At 41.4% G+C, this 25,909-nt stretch overlaps 1 protein-coding gene across 1 annotated transcript; it reads left to right on the plus strand.

The window, feature by feature from the left end:
* Positions 1–774: 774 nt before the first annotated feature.
* ANKH (ANKH inorganic pyrophosphate transport regulator) lies at positions 775–20,743 on the plus strand (the record flags this gene model as incomplete). Its single annotated transcript, XM_009874776.1, has 7 exons — positions 775–1,066; positions 9,209–9,327; positions 10,414–10,497; positions 12,988–13,158; positions 13,734–13,868; positions 16,793–16,885; positions 20,648–20,743. Coding segments are annotated over 7 exons (990 nt in total), but the record flags the coding sequence as incomplete, so codon positions are not given.
* Between the last annotated feature and the right edge of the window lie 5,166 nt (positions 20,744–25,909).

Below are 25,909 nucleotides of genomic sequence, written 5' to 3' on the forward strand. Positions count from 1 at the left end.
ACTGCAGATTAAATTTATCATTCTGTCATTTTTATTCAATATTTTAGAAGCATTTTGGTGCAGGCTGTAATCTGAAGCAATGTTATGCATTTTTTTATGGTTCACTTTAGTTATAAAAATATTCCGTCTAATTCTCAGTGATTCATTGACAGACATTTCCTAAATATAGGCTTAGAATGAATTAGTAGGTTAGTTGAACCTGAATATGTCTTGAAATACATGTGCTCTGTTTCTTTTTAAACATGCTACAAGGAGATATAAATGAATATAGGATCAGAATCGTGTGAAATATATGAAAGGAGAGCAGCTATGTTTAGTCACGTGCATATTTGGCCTAGTTTCATAATAAACATCATAGAATGATATCAGCTATTCACAACTATTACACGGGATGTAGTGAAAAGCTCATTACACTGAAAAGAGGTTGAGTCCCTGAAATTCCAGCATATAATAATGTCAGAGATTTTGCCTGTAAAGATGACTGGCAAGGATTGTGCTTTTTCAATATTGGGCTGAGGCCTCGAAGTGGCATTTAAATGGTCTTGTATCATCCATGATTATTATCAGGTCATAAAATTACTCTGAAAATGAAAGATACTAACTTCCAGTATAGCAGGACATATTTTCCTTATCTGCAAGACTACTTCCCTTGAATTTACTGTCTATGTGAAATTATGAAGTTACCTGTGTCACACGTTACTGCTCCTGAACCCAGAGAAATAAGGCCCAACTGAGTGTGAAAACAGTGAGAACTGAACTTGCTTGCTCCTTCAGAAATTGGCTGCTGAAGATTGGTTTTGGGACACTTCCACAGGTGCTACATTATTTGCTGTTTCTATGTTTCAACAGGCCTTGAATAGGGGCATCGCTGCTGTCAAGGAAGATGCTGTGGAAATGCTGGCCAGCTATGGGCTGGCATACTCCCTGATGAAGTTCTTCACGGGTCCCATGAGTGACTTCAAAAATGTAGGTCTGGTGTTTGTGAACAGCAAGCGAGACAGGACCAAAGCAGTTTTGTGCATGGTTGTGGCTGGCGCTGTAGCTGCTATATTTCATACCTTAATAGGTAAGGTCACTTCACGTCTAATTAATATGTCTTCTGATTTGCTTCCCTTGCCTGTTCTTCAAGCTGATTAATTTTAGGCTTAAGATTTCATTTATAAGTGCAAAAGGAGATGCAAAAGACATTAAATCTCTTGGGCTGGTATCATGCCTATCCATGCAATTTTTATTACTTTTTAATCAGGTTGTTAAGTGACAAATTCCACCCCCAGAGCTCTCCTACCTGACAGCAAAACAAGCTGCACACTCTTTTAGGCAGGCATGTGAGCAGAACTTTGACAAGTTTATCAGGTTGCATGAAGCTGATAGCTCAGTCTTACGATTAGGTAGTGACGATCAGCTATCAATATCTGCCTGCATGGGTTTAGCAGGACTTCAAGGTGTGCTTCTTAGGGCTGTTTGTCACAACTTGGTGGTGTTGTCAGTGTGCTCCTCTCTGTGTCTCCTCTCCCTTTGCTGCTTATCTCACAGCACAAAACTCTAAGCAAGTAGGGGCCAGCATCCTCACTGAAATATCAGGTATTACCCTCTTCCAGTGCTAGTCATCGTGCCCTTCTGTTGAATAATTCGTCTGTAAGAGAAGTAGTTACTAAGAGCACTTTATGCCAAACCAAGACCAGCTCCCTCAGTGAACTCTGAAACAAAGAAAATACACAAGCAGATATGAGCTGAACATAAAAAGTAAGGCAGGCACAGCATTTGCCAGTTTCTGAGAGCCTGGAGAAATGGGATATCAACCCAAGCATCAGCCACAGCCATAAAAAGCCATGTGACCTGGAAGACTTTACATCCTTTCCAAGAACTGCATCAGATTCCCTGAACCTTCTGGCTCATTCTACAGAGCCGAAGCATCTGGACCTCAGCAACGAGGATCAGGAGACGCAGGAGGAAGAAGCAGAGAGTGCATTGCATTCAACAGGTAAAATCCTAAAAGCTGGGAGCTCTAAGGGATGGGAGGAGGGAGGTAATGCAATAGCCTATGGAGACGTGTTGGTTACAGGCAGTAGGGTTGAGTTGGGTGATGAGCAGCGGGGGTCGTTCCATCACAGAAAGATGGCAAATGCGAGTGTGATGGCAATATCCAGAATTGCTGTGAAATTACAGACTGGCCTGGAAATGAGGCTATTAGTTTCTCAAAAGCAGCACGTGCTGCTGGACAGCATGTAGAATAGATCTCAGTTCTTGCCCAAGTAGATACAAGACCCATCTGGTAAATATGAATGTCCCCTGCTCTTATCCTTTAACAGGCTGCCAGCTCTGTTCACCAGCTTTGTGTGCCTCCCATGCACTCCAGTTTATTTGACCATCATGTCTCTTATTCCACCCCTGATACAGCAGCTATTTACTTTTGCTCCATGTTACAGTCGTAATAAATGCTTACTGTAACAGCTCACTAGCCATGGTAACTCTATGCCAGGGAAAAGATGTTGCTGATTTTATAAGCTGAATCCATGCATCCAAGTTAGTTTAATTCACTGGTATCAATTGGTCACTTCTTCAATATGTTTGCAGTTGAGACCATTTTACTGAGTCACTGTTATAAACTTTGGGCCATTTGTATATTTGGCTCTCATATTTCCTTGTTTGGAATGTTTCTTCAGACCCCAGAGCTGCTCTTTAGTTGCTCACTTTTTTCCCTGCCAGCTCCGGTCAAAGTTTTTGGCTTTGCCAGCTGGATGAAGAAAAATTTTCTAGTCATGCAACATTTTATTTTAAGCTATGAGAGATTTTAGGAAAATTTAAAGCATAACTATCAAATTTCCAGGTAAAAAACATCACTGCATTTTTCATGTGAGACTTGTTATTGAAGGGAGGTGTTTGGGGCAATCATTGGAAAACATGCCAGATAAGTTTCTTGCCTTTGCCTGGAAGCAGAGCCCTGCTGAGTTTAGAACCTCTGAAATGCCCTCTCTGCAAATATTGGGGAAAAAATGAAAAAAGAAGGCTGTGCTTACCATGCGTTAAAATCATGAGTTAAAGGGCTTCACACAGTCTTTCAGCTGCTTATGGTGGCAGACTGCAAAATATTTTTTAGTATTTTAACTTGTCTATGCTTGAAAATATGCAAAGGCCACAGCAGGGACTGGCAGAGAGCCCAAGAGAATGGAGTTAGTCAGATTCTAGCACCAATTGCCTGGGTGATGTTGCCAAGTTTTTATGTTCCAAGTTTCCTCTGAACCTGTTTCAAATCCTGATTATTCTTCTCTGACCCACAGATGCATAACCTGCTGAGCAGGAGGAAGAGAAGGAGTCCAGGCAGCCTCCTAGGACCTGCAACTACTCCCCAGCAGCTGCAAGTCTCTCCCAGGCTCTCTGCAGGAGACAGAAGTACAAGTTACTGATGCTCAGTGGATGAAAAACAGAAACAAACAGTGCTTAGGTGATGGAGTTTCTTCCACATGCCACGTGCATGGTGCTAAGGAAGACGGCATGACTGTCAGCCGTAGACTGTTGAAGCCCAGGAAGGAACAGGGAACAAAAAGCCCAGTGAAATAAGGAGGAGTACTGAAGGTCCGAAGGAAGAAAACAAGTGGTGGTAGAAACACGGTGACCACAATGAATCACCACATTTCCAACTGTGATAGACAGTATTTACAGTCTGCACACCGAGCTCTTCACAAACAGCAGCCTCTGCATATTTAAAGTATCAAAACAGACCATTTCACCCACCTGACTCATTCTTCATTGCTTCAGCACCAGCTCCCCACTACTGCTTCCCTCCTTCCCTCCTCTGTGGGAGACACTGGCAGAATCAAACCACTCAAACTCACAGTTACAAGCTCTGGGTCTCCAAGTCATCACATTTTCCTTTGAACATCTGCAAAGTCTCACCAACAGTTCCTATCACCCCATGTACGCGTAGTGCTAAGAACCAAGAAACAAGTAGACCTTGACCAAAGGGATTTGAAAACATATTCTCGTCCCACTTATAATGCTGCTGCAAACCTTGGTCAATACAGTATTCCTAAATTTGCTGTTTCAGTTGGAATCTGGAAATAGAAGATAATAGTGTGCTGCTTTCCTTCCCTTGTGCTATTTTGGGAGCAGCTACTGCCACCAGTTTCCTGGTGGCAAGTTCACTACCTAGCCAGGGTCTGAAGTGTCTCATTGCTGCAGAGATCTGCTTTTGGTGGGAATATTGGGCTGTAGGAGAAAGGATTCAAGACACTAAGACCATCTGTGCGTATTTTTGACATCTTACTAAATTGCCAGCTTGACAGAGGAGATAAATCATTTGTAAAACATTATGCTAATATAATGCATTTCATGGTGTTGCTGGTAAACCCTCCATACTAAGTGGGCCCTTTTAACACCAGTGTCATGAAAGACATGCACATTTGCTTTGGCTATGAAGCATCACTGTTCAGCCTTTCACTATTTACTGAGAAATAGTATACTGAGAAAGTGAGGGTATTTTTGCACATTAATATTACTTTATGCAACTTTCTGATGTTCTGGAAATGTCAAGGCAGAAATTACTTTGGGGAAACACCCTCTTTGCTTAAGTAGACATTGTTAACTGGTGACCGCGACACCTAATTAAAAACTACATGATGGATCATTTGTCATCACCAGGAAGAAAAAAATTTGGAACTTTAGTAACCAGGCAGACCTGTAGCAAACTGGATGGTCAGGACATGAGAGTGACTTGTTTTGCACCAATTTATTGCTGACAGGCTAGAGGGCATGAGCCACTCCCTGTGCAGATTGCACAGGGGAGAGCTTGAGCACTTGCTGGTAATTCTGCTGATTCTATTGAACCTCCCATGTGCATGGTCGCTGCATGTATGTGAAAGATCTGCATAAGCAGCAAGACATAGGTGTAATTCCACTACTTTCAATGTAACACCGCTGGAATTTTCTAGAGTCTAGGTGTACAGAGTGGCTTTGACAACATGAGTTGTTTTTTGCAGTCAGTCTTGTTCCAGCATGCCCACTGTACTGCCTCATACTAAACGTTTTGCCCTGGAAAAAGATGCAGCACAGAAACAGAAATCAAAATATGATCCACGTTTGCTTTTTGTTTTTAATTTATTTCTAAAAGATAATAAAGTTTTATTTATTAAATGTGTCCTGGTTCACTCAGATGGCCATTGCTAAGGGAGTGAGACATTTCCCCACTGTCCCAACCCTTCTGCCACAACAGGGGCAGTTTCTTACCAGCAAGGTATTCAGGGCGAAGGAGGAAGAAAGCCTATGACCAAAATATTTGTGGAACAGTGATTATGTTTTAGTTAAAACAAGCTAATTTTGAGACATACGAGATGCTGGCCTAAGTAAAGATATTTCAGAGACCAAAAATCATTGATAGATTTGGGAAAGACAACTAATCAATTTTGGAACTAGAGCTGAGCACAGAAAAAGGTGATTGTAGTAATCAGTCTGCAGTGAGATGCTCCCAAACTTTTTTTCCTTCTAAATTAATTTATTACTGTAAGAAAAAATAATCACAAAGCCTAAAACATTCTAATCATCAAGGCTTTCACAATGAGGACACAGGCTTTTTCTTCTGCTTCAGGTCAGGCTACTCAAAGACATAAAGAAATCTATGTACCCTGTGCAACCTCCAAATGAAGATTTACCATTCAATTATTTTTATAATTTTTTTTCAAATTGGTATTTTCCTATCTGCGCAAATCAGTTAGCTAAACAAACTCTTGGACAGCACCAGTTTTGGCCATGTGAGCCATTTTTCTGACAAGCAGCAAAGATTTTTACTTCTCAAATCTCCAAGTTCATTTTATAAACTAGCAGCAAAGGATGAAAATGGAATGCATCTGGAAAGAACACACTTTAACCCAGAAACCTTTTTTTATTTTTTTTTTGTCCTCCAGAAAAGCTAATATTGACATATCTAGCTTTGTGTCTGGATATAAATGGTATCACTTCCTATGAGGATTTCTTTTTGTTTTCTTTATAATGTAACTATAACATATTGAGTAGCAGACAGCTCTGGAGTGACTACAGTACAGCTATATGCTGGCATCATTAAGAGTGTGTTCAATCGTTTTAAGAATGTCTGAAGTTTATGTGGTAGTAATTGGCTTGTTAGAGAAATCAGTGTAGTGAAGAGGAGATCCAATTAGGTATGCAGTTTTCAGTGTCATTTCTTAAGCTTCTGGATCTTAAAACTCAGCTAGGAAAGGCAAAAGCAAGAATTCCTGCTTAAGTTCTGTAGCAAAACTAATTTGTAGACATACAATATAAATGAGGTATGAGAGGAGAGCAAACAGCCAGATTGTCTTGGGGTTGGGTTTCTCTGTTTTAGTTGACATGATGCAAGGAATGGGAAGAGACATCTGCTTTAGATTCATGTAATACTTCTCAGCTCTGTTATCTGTGTTAATAATTTTGTGCCATGCTTCATAATAAGTTTGTAAGGATGCCAAGGTTAAGTTCTAATTGCATCAGCAATTGCTTTATTCACAGCTCAGAGACACGTGCCTGTGTATTTGTCAGTGAATCTCAGCTTGCTGAGTCCTCCTTTCTGAGGACAGAAACATTCATGGACATCAGCAAAAGTGATCGTGGAATAGTTAACTATTTTAAAACTAGCTTTTAAGCTTAGCCATTTTGATTTTAAAAATAAGATCACATTAAAAAGTGCAGGTAGACTTTTCATTTTTTGATGGAGGAGAGGGCACTGATAGCCCTAAAAACCTTAAAAATGAGGTGCTGTGGGCTGTGGTGGTATAAGTCCCTCGAGAGTGCCCTGCTAGTAAACTACAACCCTGTGGTCGACTGCCTGTTCTTAGAAGTGAGAGTAGTTCAGCCTGTGACCCTTCTGATTCTGTGAATTTTTCTATGATAGTAAACTTTAAAAAAATTTATCAACTTAATGGCTTTTAGACCCCAAAAAAGTAACTTATTACTCACTTTCTAAACACTTGAAAATTAGTCTCACTTCAAGCAGGTGAAGGCGAGCAGGTGGAGTGCACAGAGAGCGTGGAGGGGTGACTTCTGCGACATGCTGTCTTCCCAGCACTGCTCCGCTGGTGGAGGCCCCTCCACAGAAGCAGGTTCCTCAACACCTGGGCTCTGGTTCTGTCCCCGTGTGGGGAGTAAGGCTGGTGTGTTTCCTGCAGAAGTTTTTGAAGTTCTGTGCAAAAGTGTAAAGCAACTTCAACAGAACCTAAGAGACAGCTCGATGAACCTGGCCCTCACGAGCAGCTTGCCCCACATGCCTTCCATACTTTTTCATTCAAATAATTCAATTCAGAATCATCCATGTACTGCCCTGCCATAAAAGCAGCTTTCCACAGTGACTTGCCACAGAAAAATCCATGCATAACAGAGTTTTCAAAATACTGAGCAAACCTTGGTGTATGGGTTTTCATGCAAAAATAAAAACAGGCTGTGCTTGATGTGTGACTGGACTGTAACAAGCACATGAACCCTTAAAGAACTAAACTGGCCTCCCTGAACTGAGGAAAGGTTGGAATCCTGGTTTAAAGTTCTTCCTCAAGCCCCTTGAAAGGGAAACAAGGCTGGGAGTGCTTCAGGAGCATGGCTAAGCAACTTGGGGATTACTGGGTAAACTGGGAGACTACAAGTCTAACAGTTGTATTTCGGAGGAAAAACATAGCAATAGGGACCAGCGTAGGGAAAAGACAGAGTTTCTAACATTTCAGCATCTTTTGCGCAGTCTTGGTTATCTGGAATGAGGCACGTACCTGTTCCTAGAGCTGTGATACCACCTCCTTTGATTTTACTACCTTGTTTATATTGTCTTATTTAGACTGAAACAGTGTTTTCAGTCATGTTGACTGTTTAACTGCTGTACCCCTAAACCATTACAAAACAACGATAACTTGAACTACTCTTCAATTGCTTCCAAACATTGTTCATGAGTTCTGAGAGACAGTTTAAGGCTAAAAAGATTGAATTGGATGGCTATTGTCAGCATTTGTCAATCCAGTTATGTGACCTGCATGCATGAAAAGGCTAAATTTTCTGAAAGATTCTATATGAAAGTCTGTACAGTGGCAATAGAGCTATTATATATGGAAAATCAAATAGATGTTCACATTTGAAATAATTATCCTAGAAAAGATGCAAGTGGAAGAGAACTGAGGTAAGATTCCCTAGGCACAAGTAATTGTGCCATTACTTACGTTGAGAGGTTGACTTTACAACCTAATCATTCTTTTAACAGCTATCACAAGTGTATAGAGGAAACTAAGTAATAATATGCATAGTTTATAAAAGGTTAAAAACTGTTTGGATTATTTAACTGTGTGTATTGTGTAAATCCCCATAGTTTAGAGACTCCAATCATAGCTAGCTCTTTGTTATTCCTTGTCATGGAGAGAACTCTGAGGCTATTAAAACAGTTGGATAAGATGGGTGCTAACAGGGTCAGAGAGCTGTGTAATGGGTCCCTGTGTCTGCGCTGTCTTCCACCCAATGCCCTGGGAAGAGAGACCTGGCAAGAGACGTGTTGCCCAACACTAAAAAGTCTTATATTGGGTTGAAACAGGATGATGAAATAACATCCTGGCAATTGCCCTTTCTCCACTTGTGGTTCCTGAGGTGCTGGCTCTAGATAAGGAAGGAAAATAAGGCTGGTCGAGGCTGTCCAGAGACTGTGCAGTGATGGGCGAAGTGCCCTGACAGAGGTGATAATTAGGCAGAGTAAGGGAGGGGCATAATGAGTGTGATTTGTTGCATGCCTTCGCAATTCATGGTATCCTTTTACAGCTTGGGCCAGGTAATGTCATGAGAATGCAGTGACAATAGGTGGTTTTAGCATTTACAAGGTACTAAGTCCCATGAAATACACAATGCGTGGTAAAAACAGCTTTTCTAACAAAGAGCCTTGATTTAATGAAAGAGCGGTAGATTTTCTGGAGTATCTGTGTGTTCATTTAGCAAACAGATGTGGCACTTACTATCCTCATCTCCCAACCCAGCCATTTGTTATCACTTCTCTGCCAAAGGTTACTTGAAAAAGAAACATGAGAGCACTCCTTAGTCATAAACAGCAGCTGGTGAGGCTGTAATATCCTGAAGCCCCTGCAGCTGTTTGCTAAGTGGATGCATGTCTGAGCTCCTAGGCCTCACAGTCTTTCTGATACTAGTGAGTATCTCACCCAGGGTCCATATATAACCTTTATTATTCATTCCTATTCTTGTGTCTCTACAGCGTATAGCGATTTGGGGTATTACATTATTAATAAGCTGCACCATGTGGATGAATCAGTGGGAAGTAAAACTCGGAGGGCCTTCCTTTATCTTGCTGCCTTCCCTTTTATGGATGCCATGGTGAGTGCCTGATTCAGAATGGAATTTTAATATTAATGTTATTTTTTTTAGTTTGGTGACCTTAGTTAACAAAGTCTGTTACCTAATGGGAAACTGGAGATGTGCAGAAGGAAGGTGTGTCCTTTACAAGCAGTAGCTCTGGATGTATCTGGACACATCATCTCCTGCCACCTACAAAAAGCATCTAGGCGGACTTAGAACATCCACAGATCATGACAGATGTAGAAAACCTCAGCTGCCTTTTGCAGTTACTGTGTTTGCACACTGGAAAGCACTGGTCATCCTGCGATGAGATGCACTGGTTATTTTTGTGTGTTCTCTCATTCTGGTCTGTAGTGAAAGAGTTAGAGAGCTCGCAAGGAATAAGCTCCGTATTTTCTCAAAGCAAATTTTTGCAAGCATAACTAAATCCGATATATCTCTGGTATATCTCAAGGGCTTGGGCAGGAGAGCCACACATAGGGTGGGCTGCTGCTTCCCAGATCACCAGGCTTGTGGCCTGCAAAATATTAAAACGTGGCAGGTCTCTTTAATGCCTTACTTCTGTGTAAAACTGATAAAGGATAACCTTTTCATGGCATGCCTCCATGACTTTCTCTACCACTTCTTCTGCTTGAAATAGTATCTGACAATAAAAAGAAGCTAGATCATTAAATTTTGTTTTCCAGACAGAACTCTGTATGACTCAGTGGGCAAATAAATATTACACTTCAGAGGTGCTTCCAAATGGTGAAAATAAGCATTTTTTTCCCTCGCATTATTTACTATGATAATCCATCCTGTGCAGCTTCTGTTTTATGAAGAAGGGGCAGTTTCTGATTTGATCTGCTTGGATATTTTTATACAGTGTATAAAATTATTCCCATTCTCCCTGTCAGCCCTGGCAATGAGGAACTGAGTGCAGCAATGCTTTGTCTGCATTACTGGCTTAGCATTTGCCCAGGTTCACACCAGGTACTGCTGGTGGAAAAGAGCTTTATAAGTTGTTTGTCGACAGTATAACAACCAGAAAACAACATTCTGGGACCTGAAATCATTCACAGATACCATAATCACTTCCCAAACTCTTCTCTGCCTTTTTTTCAGGCATGGACCCATGCTGGGATTCTGCTGAAGCACAAGTACAGTTTCCTAGTGGGCTGTGCCTCCATCTCAGATGTCATAGCTCAGGTAATTACTCCTCTTGGCAGTCACTCTTTTGGTCATGTTACAGACTAGATGTTTTTCTAAGCAGGAACTCTCTTGCACAGAGACTGCCTTCTCTCTCTACTGTGAACAGCACACCAGAGGAGGTAATCTTGTGTGCTCTTCTCCGGCTGCTTCCCCATCGTGTAGAGGCTATTCGCTGACAGTTGTGGTTTAGGCTGGTCTCAGCTCACTGGATCAAGTCAGTCCCAAACCAATGTCAGGAGAGGGGAACGTGGATTGTTTGGGCTAGGGCCATGTCTTCCAACACCTCCACAACCCTATTTCAGAGTGGATGAGAAACAAGTTACATATACATGTGTACATCTGGGGAAAAAAAGGTCAGACAAAGAGACGAATGGCTGCCACCAATCCTGAGGCTGATGGGGTGCTTTGAAAGAGCTTCCCACTGTGCATTCTCCCCCATGCTCCACACAGCTGCACTGAAATCCGGAGTGAGGCTTGTAGGTGGGCAAGCGAGGGCTTGATTCTCCAGTTCACCTGTCAGTTTTGCACATGATGTCTAATCCAGTGAAATGCAGTAGTGTAAGCCGTCTTCTGAGTGCCAGTATGTCATTGTTCTTGTAACTGATACAAAAGGTGAAGGCTCAGAGGAGACCAAATGTTGTTTGAACTTTCATTTGTGAGGGAGGTGTTAACTATCTTGTTGCTTTGTACTAGACACACTTAAAAAACAAAGTTCATACACATTGCTTGTGCCCAGTGTTGTGGCATTTGAGAATCAAAATACAGCTCTCCTTTTAAAGCATATATAAAAATATTACGAAATGGAGAGTCCCAGCACCTGTAAAACAATTGCTGTACTGCCCCATTACCACCTGAATGGTGTAATAACTGGGCAGGAAAGAGGATAATAACAGCATAACATCAAAGGAAATACGAAGTCAACAGCACTTAGTTCAATTTTCCACAGCATCTTCCACTAAATAAGAGCAAACCATAAATCAGGTTGAGCCGTTGAGTCAGCTGCTATTCTGTGTTTGGCAGGTCTGTCCTTTTACAGTACTGCACTAAATCCCTGGAGATAATACCAATTTATGTAAACGACCTTAACCCTCAGGATCTGCTCTTGTTCAGATGTGACCTACAAAGTTTGCTGACCCTAGATGCATATTGGCTCATACACAGCTAAATACAGAAACAAATTCTTATTTTGGCCGTGGTACACATGCCCTTTCTGCAGTGGTTGGTGACTGGGCCTCCAGGATTGTGAAGAATAAGACACCTGTCATCTTCTTTCAACAATAACTACACAGAGCAAAAACAAATCCGGAAGACAAAAGTTGTGACTCTCCATTCCCCAGAACTCTCTACACCTACATCTGCTCCCTACACAAGCATTAGGTGCACAGGCAGTAGCTAATTCTCCTTGGGTTGCTTCATATACGCATTTTTTGTGACTGACTGTTTACTGAACAACAGGTTTTTTGTAGCGTTCACAAAAGCAGGTTTGCAAACTCTCATAAACAGCATACCTTGACTAACAAATATTTGCACAGTGTGATTTTTCTTTAGTATTTCTTGAGCTTTAGCGGTGAAGGAGAAAACCTGTCTCTGAACAACATGGTTTGTACTTCTTGGAATTCACTTGAATGCAGCATGTCCTGACAGGGTTGTCCTTGATTCTGCTGTTCACAGCACCAGACACAATTGTTTTTCCAGTTGTGACCCCCATCCACAGACATTTGGAGTTTTAACAGGCACATCGTCAGCTCTGTACTTAACAAAGAGAATAATATCATATTAATCAATTCTTTTGCATTTTCTAGATTGAGCATTTAATCTTAGGAGACTGAATTATGAGCTGTTCATGAGGCCAAAATTTTTTGTTTCATTTACATCAGTGTGGCACTCGGATAGCTGAAGAGAGAGTGATGAAATACTAAAATTTCACTCAAAAAAAGTAGAAAATTAAGGTGATTTAAGACTTCCCTCTTCTAAATGCTGAACTGAATACTTTAATGCTGAACTGAATACTTTAAAACATCTGGCTTTTTAATTGTCACTGCACCCTACACCCCCCCCCAAAAAAAAAAAAAAAGAAAAAGATGAGGCTTAGAAGCTGACCCTAGAAGCATGTCTCCAACTTCGGTGTATATAGGAATAGCACATTCTCCTGGGAAGGGTGACTCTCAGCCACATGCTTACTGCCAGACCTTGCCAGATTTTCATGCTAACCTTATCCTATTTATGGCTCCTAGCCTGACACCTGCCCACACCTTCAAGTGCTGTTTAACAGAGCTCATGTATGGCATTAACTCTCGTTCTTCTCGTTTGTATGAACGAGTGCAGTGGGGATCCTCACTGAAATTGCAAATGCCACAAGCCCCAAGTCAGATGTAGTCACGCATGGCTGTTGGTTCAGATGGACTAGGTTGGAGTCGGACAGGAGACATGCTGGCCCTAAAGAAAAACACAGACAAGTTACTAATCATTTATTCATTTGCCTTGCAGGTTGTTTTTGTAGCCATTTTGCTTCACAGTCACTTGGAGTGCAGGGAGCCTCTCTTGATCCCAATATTGTCCTTATACATGGGAGCACTTGTCCGATGTACCACATTGTGCCTCGGATACTACAGGAATATACACGATGTCATTCCTGACAGAAGTGGGCCTGAAATGGGGGTATGTCTTAATACTTTGCACTTTTTTGAATTGAATGATTTTAAAGTTGCATTTTGTGTTACAATACTGTACTAAACTGCTGTGCATGAAGGGCCTTCTCTCTCTGTCCTGCAAGAAAAAAACATTTTCACTTGAAGAGGCATGTTAGAAACTGTTCCAGCAACGGTGCAAATGAGGCAGTGCTTCCCCTGGTATGGATGGGCTGTCTGCTGAGCACCTCTGTACTGAGCTCTGTACCAAGCTGTAAGAGCACAGCATGAGCTGGGAAGAAGGTCTCAAAAGTCCTCTTTTTCCTCAGATGTCTTGTTGGTTTTCCCATGTCTTTGTCTGGTAGGTAGAACAAATTATGCAGATAAATACCTTATGCATTGAGATCCATGTCACAGCTTCTTTTGATTCAGTATTACTAACATGAGTGAAAATATTTTAGGCCCCTCATGTTGAAAACTATTGAAATGAATGTACCAAACTGGTCATGGGTGGGAGAAGAAAAAATCATATGTGTTTCTGGTGCAGTTCTGCATGTTTTTTTCCAAACTCACTTCTCTTTTTCCTTTTTTTCCTACGCCTTGCAGGGAGAGGCTACAATAAGGAAGATGCTGAGTTTCTGGTGGCCTTTGGCATTGATTTTGGCAACTCAGCGAATAAGTAGGCCCATTGTCAACCTTTTTGTCTCCCGGGACCTAGGTGGCAGTTCTGCAGCCACAGAGGTAAGAAAGTCAGCACTCTCCATTACCGCAAACGATCATTTACATGGTGTTGCCTCTATGTTTCTCTTTTCAACCATGCCAAGAGGAAGAAACTGCCACAAGTACATGTCTTTTTAGTGCTCTCTTTATCCTTGAAAAGAATCCCACTTGGGCTCTTAACATGAACATTGCTGTCAGGCCTAGCGGAACCTCACCCTCAAGACCAGTAGAATTTTTTCACCAAACAGTTCTGTGTCCCAGGTTTTCGTGCTCTACATATAGGTACATATGCTCTGGACCATTTGGATCCCAGAGATTTTTGGACAGTCATCAGTAGTCTCATGTTCTGTTGTTTTCTGTCTTCTGTATTTATGGCTGTGAAAACTGATGTGAAACTACCATCAGCAGTCAGTGCACCACACAGGATACAGTAGAGATGTAAGGAAGCATGTTTTAAAAAATCTGTCTCCTGGTTCGGTATTAAGTGCACCCTGTTTCTCTTGAGGAATTTCAGCTGATGGGAGACAGAGTTCTGACTAACGCATCGTGTTCACCAGTGCTCACCATGAGCTGACCTATTCTCCTAAGAAGTCTAGGGTACCTTTGCTGCTGGTTTCAATGGGAGGATGTCTAGGACCACATAGTCATTAGCAAATTGCTCATGTTTTCTCTGTAGGAAAAACAAAAGTGTAAGATACTAAATGGAAAGGAAAATTCAGACAGTTGATGCCTAACAAACATTCTGTCAGCACTGCTAATTTGTCATACATGATACTGCATAGTTCACTTGCTCAGAAGTTGCCAGTGAGTGCAAATAAAAAGCTGTGGAGAGAGAATTTAGAAAACATAATGCTCTTACATGTCTAATTCAGGGATCAGTCTATACATTAATAGCAGTCTTAGTACAAGGAGACCCACTCTGGCTGATGTTACCTGTGTTGCCAGCAACTCCCTTTTCAGATGCAGTTATTACAGAAATTAGTTGAAATGTGACCACTACTGTTAGTGTAAAAAGGCCAGCAAACCACCAGCTATGATGTACATTTGGAGCAATCTTAACAGCAACAAAATGCAATTGGCTAGCTATGAAATGTGATGCATCTAAAATAAAAAATCTCCAAGAACTCCACAACTGATCTCTGTTAACCTGCTCTGTTTTCTCTGAACCAATTACTTCTTCAAGGTACGTTAAGCATTCTTAAATCTATTGTCAGCAGGGAAGAATCTATCTCACACTCTTCTCCTCTGTGAGTATCACTGCTTTCTCCCCTCTTTTTAAACAGCTCAAGGAACCACTTAGCATGCTATATGGTCCTGTGTTTATATAGATCTTTTAATCAAGCAAGGACATCGGTTACATTTATAATGTAATTATACATTATAATTGCATTACGAAGACCCTCTGTTGGAGGGTCTTGAGAACAAGTATTATGAGGAGCAGCTGAGGCAACTGGGGTTGTTCAGCTTGGAGAAAGCAAGGCTGAGGGGAGACCTTATCACTCTACAACTACCTGAAAGGAGGTTGTAGTAAGGGGGGGTGTTGGTCTCTTCTCAGAAGTAACAAGCAATAGGACAAGGGGAAATGGCCTCAAATTGTACCAGAGGAGGTTTTGATTGAATATTAGAAAATATTTTTTCACCAAAAGGGTTGTTAAGCACTGGAACGGGCTGCTCAGGGAAGTGGTAGAGTCACCATCCCTGGAGGTATTTAAAGGACATCTAGCTGTGATGATCAGTAATAGGGTTTAGTGGTAGAATTGGCAGTGCTGAGTTGACAGTTAGACTTGATGGTCTTAAAGGCCTTAAGCAGCCTAAACAATTCAATGATTCTATAATGAGAAAATGGGCTCAGATAGTCAAGAAAATGTACATCAAAAGTTTAGTAGTGAAACAGAGACAGCAGCAGTTAAATAAGGTCTTTCTTAATGCTATCATTGCCAGATATAAGATGAACCTGAATATAGGCAGATTGTAGCAGGTCTGAACATGCAGACAAATGGCAGTCGAACACTTTGATTTCTAGAATTAAGGGAATCAGGCATTTCTCAGAAAAGATGAGCACTTTGGTTCTGAGGACTAGAAAACATGGGGTAATAGTAGATTTCCAAGCAGCTGCAAGAAGAGCTCCCTAAACACCCTTCCTATGTGAAAGATATGATGTACATGTATTTGGACTTTTTCTTCAGAAATCAGAAACATCAGCCAAATTATTCATACATGAATATGTAAGGAGAGTTATGTCTTTCTTGTACCTCTTGGACTGTACTTGTGAAAGTGCAAAAGGGCCTAGTTTTAAATTGCGGGCAGTGAGTTGTTTCTCATGATGAAAATGGTCATCTGGAATTATTTTTGTCTTGTTTTCTGTTGATGGACACCAAAGTAGGGGGAAGGGTGGGTTTTTTTGTGTTGTAAGTGCCTCTTGCCCCAGAGTAGTCAGTTTGATGTCCAAAGTCAGTCAGCCACTGAGATCTAGTGTTTTACAGTCTGTCTGCCTTATTTCAAACCGGTTTACTTACAGATAACCAAGTAAAATGTTGTGTATGCTAAAATTAAGAACCAAAGCTACCGTGAGCTGTAATGTGTTCTGCTACTCAGGTATCTGTAGGTAAAATAATTCAGGAGCAACGTGGGAGGGGGAGGTATTCAGCTGTCTGAGGGGCACACACCTGCTTAAGTTAACTAATATCCCGAAGTGTCAGAGTGATGGTGAAACCACAAAGCTGAGTAGCATAGCCTCATGGCACAAAAGATGTTCTAAGCTTAAAACACTAGGACAAATTATGGTCACTCTCATGGTCTTCCTGAAACAAAGACCTACCAGCCACCTGCCTGCCTGGTTTCTCACTGTGTCAAAGTGGTGATACTGGTGGCAAATGGCACCCTGTGTTAGTCTGACTGTTCTGTTCAAAGGTTTGAAGTTCATGTTTCCCTGTTTCTTTCCACAGGCGGTGGCGATTCTGACAGCTACGTACCCTGTGGGACACATGCCCTATGGCTGGCTGACGGAGATCAGAGCAGTATACCCTGCTTTTGACAAGGTGAGTTCCCACGTTAGGGGTGTAATAAATACCTTTTCTGTGGTTTTGCATGCATGGTCCTCCTCTTTCTGTCTGTTACATTTTAATTTAGGGGTGGCTTCAGTGACATCAGAGGAATTTCTGCCAAACAAATATGAAGAAACTTAGTTCATGGCTCCATAATCAAGTGTAATAGATATTTTTAAAAATAAACCAACTAAAGATTAAATAGGGCTGTATTAATGGCCATCTATTGTCTTGCTTCTCTTTACTTTTGTTTTTGATGACTATTGTTCCTTGTCCCACTGATAAGGTTTTCTTAAAATCTTTGTTAGAATGAATTGGGTTTTGCTGGTTTCAAGCGGTTGTCTGATTTATGATTTTAACCTTAGCTCTGTGTTACAAAGTATTAAGCTTCTTTTTGAATAGATAGGGGCTGTATTTTTAAGGCTTAAAAGAAGTCCTCGCTTATTCACTGTGATGTAGCAACTTTGCTCATGCAGTGATTTCTTACCAAGTGTCCATCAGGAGTGAGCAAGCTCACGTCTCTGCTCCAGATTCTGTGGTATCTCTCAAAGGGGTTTGGATTAATTTCCTTATGTTAATATTTGGCAAAGGTTGATTCATAGACTGACAGAGAACACATTGTTTTAGTAGTACTGACTTAGCCGACCAAGATTATTAAGATTTTGGTTGACAAATCATGTAATTACATAAGTATGCAAGGACTGATCCTGGAACTGAGCATAGAGTAAATATGTAACCAAAATTAATTTTGTTTGGACTCTTTTTTTTTGTTCTGTTTCAGAACTGGTACTCACTAGCCCATACGCTGTGTGAAGAACAGTCGTGTTCCTTGATACACTAATTCAAATGCCAGATCCTATCCTTCCCTTTGTTTACCAATTAGTGTCTAGACTTTCTGGTTCCAAATACTGACGAAAAACATGTTTGCTTGCTCCAGGATGTACTTAATCAAAGCAAGCCCTGTTCAATACCATATTTACGAGGAGAACTTAAAAACAAAACAAAGAAATGTCAAATCAGTCATAACTTCCTAACCTGCCTGTGTACAGGTAAATTGACCTGTCAGATAGAATATAACATGCAGGCTTTCTCAGAGGTCATGCTGATGAAAAGGAACTGCAGCTGCAAAACCAATAAGCTCCCAGATAAAAATGGTTTGGGACAGGAGATACAGGGGCTGCTGACTTCATCAGTTATAGGCCACAATCAAGTGCAAAGCAAAATTAACAGCAATTAAGACTCTTAAAGGTCTCATTTAGCTGGTGGAAGATGTGATGACAACTTTAGTGGTGGCAGGATCAGACCATGATTTGTCTGTTTGTAGATTTGAGTTAAAAGACTTCTCATAGAGCTCTTGTGGAACAAATGTGAGGCAGTACAGTTTATCTAATTACCAAAAAAGTACATCATGGGGATTTTAGCTGCATGTTTTAAGAGCAATTTGGCATAAAATGTGCTAAGTGAGGTAGCAACAGTATAAAGGGTACCTCATCTTGGCAACCATGTTGCAAATGCCTCTGTCATACCTTTCAGGCAATAAATACGAAACCAGAAACCCACAGAGTTTTTTTTTAGATTGCTGTGAGAATTGCTTTACCCTCAGTCATGCGTCATTTGCGTGTCACTGTTTCTTTCAAATGCTTTGTTTCCTTAAGCTAAGGCTTTCTCAGAAGAGTCTATAGAGAAGCACTTTTTACTTCCGGACTCTGTATAGCCTCCATTGTGATTTTCAGATGCTGAAACAGTTTTGATGCATGCAAGCTCCCCTTTTCTTTTGTGGGTTATGCAGAAAGCAAGCAATGCTGGTGGCCGTGAGAAGCACACCGCATTGCCTTCACTGACTGAGGGGACTTGGGATCCAGATACTGTGCCCCTCTTCAGTGGCTCTGTTGGAGAAGTCAGATTCTCATCTTCACAGAAAAATTGTTACCCCTGTTCATGTTTGTAAGAGAGATGCAGGGTCCTGCTGTGGTCTTCTATAAGATTGTCCAGTGCAACTTCATGACCTTGCAGTTACACTCAGGCTAAAAGTTACTGCTGATTTTTTGAAAGAAAACAGGCCTATACTAGTTCTCTGCTCTGTTTGGTGTTTTATATGGTATAATGCCATTATTCTTAATGGACTGTGCTGTCTGATTCAGAGGAACAACACTGACTGTGATAGGACTTGTGAAAGCTATTTATCTGATAAATAAATGGGAATGGATACTCTTTTTGCTCCATAATCTGCGTAGTGTTTTGATCCAAGAACTAAACAGTGTGCAAGAGATAGGAATAAAGAGCATGTGGTCAAGAGTTAAAGCAAAGGGTGGAGTAGATCGAAGGGGAGAGTTAACTGCAGTGAGGAAAGAATAGACAGGAGCCCCTTTTCCTTGCATCTTTTTTGGATGGCTGGATTTGGAGTGTGCTTTCCTTCCTCTCTGTTATTTTTAGCCTTGTTAGAAAGTTGAGCCATGCAGCAGAGTTTGTCTAAACACTGGTGAATGATGTAAGCAAGGCCTCTCCTCACATATATAAAAAATAACAGTAGCAAGGTATTTCTTCAGAAACACATGAAATAAGAATAGATGTGTGAAAAAAATGTTTACAGAGAGTTTTCAGAACCTGTTCCCAAAAAGGGTAGATGTGGGAGTAGTTTCCTGCTTTAGAGTCTGAGTTGCGTGCCTGTGTCTTCCTGCACCCAAACTTCCAAGCAGACTGCTGTCTCTGTGCTGATCACCACAAAAGCTTTAAATTGCAAAATTCCATCACCTATTTGAATGTATGTGAAATAATGTGCCCTTCACAGAGCTCATGGTCGGTTTGTCTGCTCTCAAGATGTGTTTGCAAAAGTTCCTATTTCTCTTAGAAGTAACTTCACTAGAGGAGGCTGACCGTGTGACAGATACTGCTGTTCTACCTGAGTTACATCAAGGCTGAATAAATCCTGTACTACATCTCATGATACAGGTTTTAGCAGCATGGGCACATACTTGTGTATCGCAAATAGCCCCAGAGTAAGTGCAATAGATGACCCAGCAACCTATTGCTGTCAGGCTCCTAATGGTGCCCTGCTTTTGATATCTCATTCTCTCCTTCTGCAGACAATTTTGTTTGTTTTCATGTGTTCCCTGAGAGCAATTTTAAATCTTCAGCTTCATCTGCTATATTAGACATTTGGAAGAGGGCTTTTGTCATTATTTTAAATAAAACTTGGCTGCCATGTGAGTAGAGAGTCCACATTCAAGGTGGAACATCTAACAGTCCCAATTATGCTCTGTTCGTTAAACTGCATTAACAGAGCCAGCTGTTCTAGGAGCTTTGTTTGTATTATTCCTTGTCTAATTGAATCAGTAAGAGTACTTGCCTTGGTGTACAGATTTGGTACTACTCTGTGGTAAAAGGGAATGAAAACGTGGTTTTCATGTGAAAATATGCTACAAACTTTAAGGTAAAAAAAAAAAAATCACTTAGCATTTCCTTAGAAAGAGCTACCACACTTTTTCAAAGCTGAATTTGTTCAATAGGACTTATTCCTTAGAAAAGTAGGGAGATTACTCAGCCTTCAGTGACAATAGGAGCTGTTGCTGTCAGTTCAAGTGGAAAACATTCAATGGTGGTACAAAGTACTCAGAAGGCTCTAGGTTAAAAAGCAAACAAGCAAAGGCAGACATGCACAGGCACAGACAGTCAGGTCCAAGACATGACCCTGGCGCTGTCAGCCTCTCAGTAGTCTGGAGCCAACCTAATGCTCGTTATCTCTTTCTCTCACCCTAGAATAACCCCAGCAATAAATTGGTGAACACCAACAGCACTGTCACAGCGACACATATCAAGAAGTTCACTTTTGTTTGCATGGCATTGTCCTTAACGGTAAGAAACCTTTGTTCAACTCTTCGGCTTTCATGTCAACCAGAAAATTATCTCTTCTACCTAATACTAAAAGCACTAGTTCAAGAAAGGTGAGTTGTCTTTCCTTATGAAGTTCTGTTATTTTTATCAGGAGGAGGGAGTATGATCATAGTACTGAAGTACTAAGAAAATCATCTTTCATTAGCTTGGGCTAGATATCTTAAGGGCTAAGGTTATTTAATTTAATTCTCACTGCTTTTCAAGTCAGCCTCCACATGCAAGCAGATATCAGATGCCTTTTTTTTTTTTTTTAAATGAACGAAACTTATGGTAATCAGCACATCAGGAAAATGAAAAACCACGTTTGTGTCATGTGCAGTGGGATGGCAGCCTGTCCCTGGGCATCCTTCATCTGCTGCGAACGGCGGGAAAGGCAGCATGTGTCGAAACTGCAGCAGCTGTTCCCAGCCACCTCATATGGCACCAGTCTTCCATGCTGGGAGTACTTTGCCTTTGCTTACTCTCAAAATGAACTAAAAGAAGCAATCTCAGAGATGGTGCTGACACTGACAAAAGGGTCTAAAGCCTCATCTGTGCTGGGAAGCTTTGAAAAGGGGCTGACATTCAGGGAGGAATTTTGCTGAACCTGCATTATTTCAGAAGGGCCAGCTTGCACATATACGTACAGCACATCTTTCTCAAGAAAACTGTTTCTCTATGAGTCTTCTTAGCAACAAACAGGCAGTTGTGGAAGTAAGTTCATGCAGGTGGTAGGGACCGTAGCAAATAATGGAGCAGATGATCGGGGTAAATTCAAATTCTGTTTCTGCACAGGATGGATTTACATTGTGCTTGGAGCTGGTCAAGCCACCCTCTTCCCACTTGAGGTGGACTTGCATTAGCAGCCATACTCTATCCGTAGCACCCATTAGCAGATTTGTGATCCATGCACAGCACCCTAAGGAGCCCTGGGCTGGCTCCTGTGAGGGTGCTGCCAGGTGCCAGGATCACCAGGGTCAGTTGTGGTTACTGTCTCTGCAGATGGAACCTCCCTTCAAGTCTGTCAGTGTTGTTAGAGACCCACAAAGGGGAAAGCTTTCCTCTTTGTAAATTGTTCTGGGAATACTGCTTCAGTCTCAAAGCTTTCTCCAAACTGTTGTCTTAACTCTTCTGGGCATTTATCTGCTTACCTGAGTTCTGATAGATAATAAGCTTCTCACATTACCGTCACCATCCTCTGCAGAGTAATTTTTAATTACTGCAATAGGCTTTTGTTCTGTGACTTTGCAGGATTAATTTTTTTCCAAAACTTCTCCATAGCACTTTCAAGGGCAGTTCTTTCATAAGCTCATCATGAGAGATTTGCGTGCACTGAAATACCACAAACACTTTCTAGGTTCAAAGCTTTTCCTGTCTTGTTTCTATTTTTGCCTACTAGTGACAGATTCTTAGAATTGCTTGTCAATAGACAGAGCAGAAAAATAGACACATGAGCTCTAAAGACTCAATTTGGTTCGAGGGCCTGAGCCTGCAAACGCTTCAGCACACAGATTCAGTAGATGTTGCTATGATTCTATGCCATAGGTTCTGGGGAACTGGGCTTCAGACTTGACTTGCAACTAGGTCAAGTGGTCACTATAGCTGAGCCATCATGGCCATCAGTGATTATTGTGTTTTTCTGGAGGGGCTGTAGTGCAACTAATGGTAGTCAGATTAGTGTCATCACTGTTGGTGACATTGTTTTCCTTAAGCTCAGAGAGAAAGTGAGAAACAGGTTCCCAGGCTGACCAAGAGATCAAAACAAGTCAAATAGTTAAACATGACATATGAATCCATTCTTCAGTGAATGATCTGTAGAAGGATTCCAGCACATGGAAGGATAAGGAAGTCCATTAACCAACAGGAAAAATAACAGTGAAACTTTTAATATGAACAGCAACCATGCAAGAAAGTACCCTCCTAGGGCAAAACCCTGGGAAACCTCCTGATCATTGGAGGCATGCTGTTTCGCAGAGCTGGAAGAAAAACACCCTACTTCCTTCCACAGACCAGACATGCCTGCACAAAAAGTACTGTAAACCCACTGCTACTACTACTACTAGCACTTTTTAACCCTTGTTGACAGTGGCAGTATTGGGTCAGAGTAAAAAGAAAAATAGGCATAGTTCCGTTAAGAAACATAATTTTGGTTTTATTTTAAATCTTCATGGGATCTGAAAGGCTGCACTTGAGCCTTCCCAGGCTGACTGAACAGCATGCAAATGTGTTCTGCCAAGTGTGATCATAAGTTCTGTCTCATGGCTTTTTAGCATCGGGCTGGTATTAAAGCTACTTCTTTGGAAAATGGGAATTAGTTCTATTGCTTAGTGGAAAAAATTGTAGACTAGTTGCAAGGCTGTAAATAGAATGCATTAGACTCCCAATATGTAAGAGAGCTGACGTGATTAGTCATATGGTTTTGGTTGTAAATAAGCAGTGATTTCTTCCAACAGCCCTGTTTTGTGACTGTGTAGCTGAATGTAAAATTTATATAGCAGAGTGGAGGGACTCAGCTGAAGAATTTTGCCCACACAGTTAAGGGATTGGTTACAGTTTTAGAAGATGAGGCATGCTTGTTGATTTACTCTCAGCTTGAAGAGTGTGCATAATGCTGCTTGTCTTTATTTTTTACTTAATTGCCATTATGCACTTGTGGGGAAAAATGCTTCTTTCTTTATATAAGTAGAGATACTGCTCCAAGCACCAGTCTTGCTGCCATTGCCAGATGAGGCTGCCAAAGAACTAAACATTTTGGTTGAATGCTAGGCCTGTTTGGATGACCCTACAATTCAGCCCTGATATTATCATCACAGTTATAAACTAAGTGAAGACACAGACTCTCGAGAAAGAAAACTGATGTGTTTGTAGCACAGACCCTGTTAGTTGTGAGATATGTCAGCCTCAGTACAGTGCAGAAATCCCAAAATAATTTGGCCAGGTGCTAAATTACTGCTTTTCTGCATTGCAGCAAAGGTTGTCTCTGCCAGGGGAGAGCATTCGCTTGCTTGTGAGCTGTGCGTGGCGGAGCAGGCTGTGCGAGGAACGAGCTACTCAGGGGAAGCTGCCTTACCCAGCAGGAGTAACAGCAAACAGGTTGCACTTAAGCAAGGGTTGTTCCTAGAACAGTGGCAGTGACTCTGAGCTCAGACACCACTGTGCAGAATTCAAGGGGTTCCCAAGGCAGCCTGTAAGGCACAACTACTGCCGAATTACCTTTGTCTTCCTATTCGGTTTTTTTTTTAGTTTTCGATTTTGTCTCCATTTCCCAGTTGAGCTCTTCCTCAAGTCTTCTGCAGCAACACAGAAGTTCCAGTCAGTTCATATCCTTCTCCCTGGCTAAGGTTAGCTGCTGGCAGCCACGTGATTAACGTTTGGTCATCTGTCTTTGAGCTGAGAGGCTCTCCAGGATGATTTCATGTTAGTTAGTGCCCGTTACATGAAAGTGCTGAGCAGAGGGCACAGGCTCCTTCGCTGCATCTGCTGCTGCCTACTCCACATGGCAGTAATGGCCACACCCTCACGCACATGTCTGAGCAAGTCGGTGAAGTTGCATGCCCCGAGTTGAAAGCAAGCAGCACTAGGGAAAGTGGGATATTTAACTCTCTGAGGGGACTGGGAGTGATGGCATCTGCTCATGTCTCAGAGTGGGCTTGGAAGGCAAGTGATGTCTTGGATAACAAGAGCAGCGAGCACCCTTGTTTAAGTCACTGCCATTGGGGTGAAATCATGTCTGACTCTATGTGGCTGAAGCAGCATCACTGCATGAAGAGCATACACGATGCTGTTGGGAGAAAGCAGTTTCACAAAGACCACCACGAAAGCTCCCTAGCTCACCGTCACTAAAAATGACCTGGAATACAAAGTGTCATTGGGCTTTGGAATAGGCTGCCCAGCGCTGGAGTCACCATCCCTGGAGGTATTTAAACAACGTGTTGATCTGGTGCTTAGGGACATGGTTTATTAGTGACCTGGCACTGGTTAATGGTTGGACTTGATGATCCTAAAGGCCTCTTCCAACTGAAGAGATTCTGTGATTCTGTGATTCTCAGAGCAGTAGTGAGTGAAGTACACTGTACAGTTCAGCTTCCTCTTCAAGCAGCCTCAGCTGTGACAGACCCCAGTGCTTTGGCGACACATTTCCAAACACCAGCTCCGGTTAGCCTCACAGTTCCTGTTAACTAAAGTGTCAGCAAGACACATGGCCGGTTGTATCTTCATGTTCTTGAGCGCCCCATGTATTACAGCAGGCCTTCCCTTACCAGTGAGAAGGATGCCAAGGGTGCCGTGCTGTGCCCACCAGGCCGCGTTCATCCTTTAGTCTCCAAGTTCATTTACAGCAGGAGAGCTGCACAGCACTCCTCAGTTTTAACGTGTGTTCTGTTAGAAGCAGCTCGGAGTTCTACCAGTACTATTAGAAAAGGAATTTCAATGCTGCTTTGCTTAAAAATAAAAAAAGATACATAGTTATGGACAAATGGGGAAGGTAGCAGTTTTTGTGAATGCACAGACTGATTAAGGGGAGAAACTAATTGTGTAGATTGCTGTCATATATTTAATTAGCAGACGCCACTTAAGAAACAAAATCCTGTTGTTCAAGTTTGCCCTGTGATTTTTCATTACTTTCTATTTCAAAAGGAGACTGAAAGATAGAGTGGAGGGAAAGCTTTCATATTTACACTTGTGTGTGTGTGCGTGTGTGTAAGGTTTATGCAAAGCTTGCAAATTTCAGATTTAATTGTTACAAACCACAGACAAACTAGTAAAAACTTTAAATCATTTTTTAAAAAAAAATGCCGTGAAGTTTCAACAAAAGTGGAGGCTCAGGCACTTAAGCTGAACAAATTGATATGCATTGGTTGTGTTGTGGTAACCAATTTCAAATGCCAGTTAACTTGCTTTAGATTTAAAATACAGTGAAAGCTTGAATTCAGCGTGCTTAGGAGCAAAGAGCTGGTGGTTTACTGGCTAATATGTTTGAGCTTGAGAGTTGAATATGCGTGTGTCAATACATGCCAAAATGTCACCCACTCTAAGTAACATTTGCCCATAACTGAGGAGTCTAATATTAGCTTTAAAATGTTTCTAATACTTACAGAATTACTTTCTATATTATTTATTTTATAATCTTTAATATTCTATATTAAATAT

Source organism: Apaloderma vittatum, unplaced genomic scaffold, assembly GCF_000703405.1.
Source record: "Apaloderma vittatum isolate BGI_N311 unplaced genomic scaffold, ASM70340v1 scaffold15028, whole genome shotgun sequence".
Lineage (NCBI taxonomy): Eukaryota > Metazoa > Chordata > Aves > Trogoniformes > Trogonidae > Apaloderma > Apaloderma vittatum.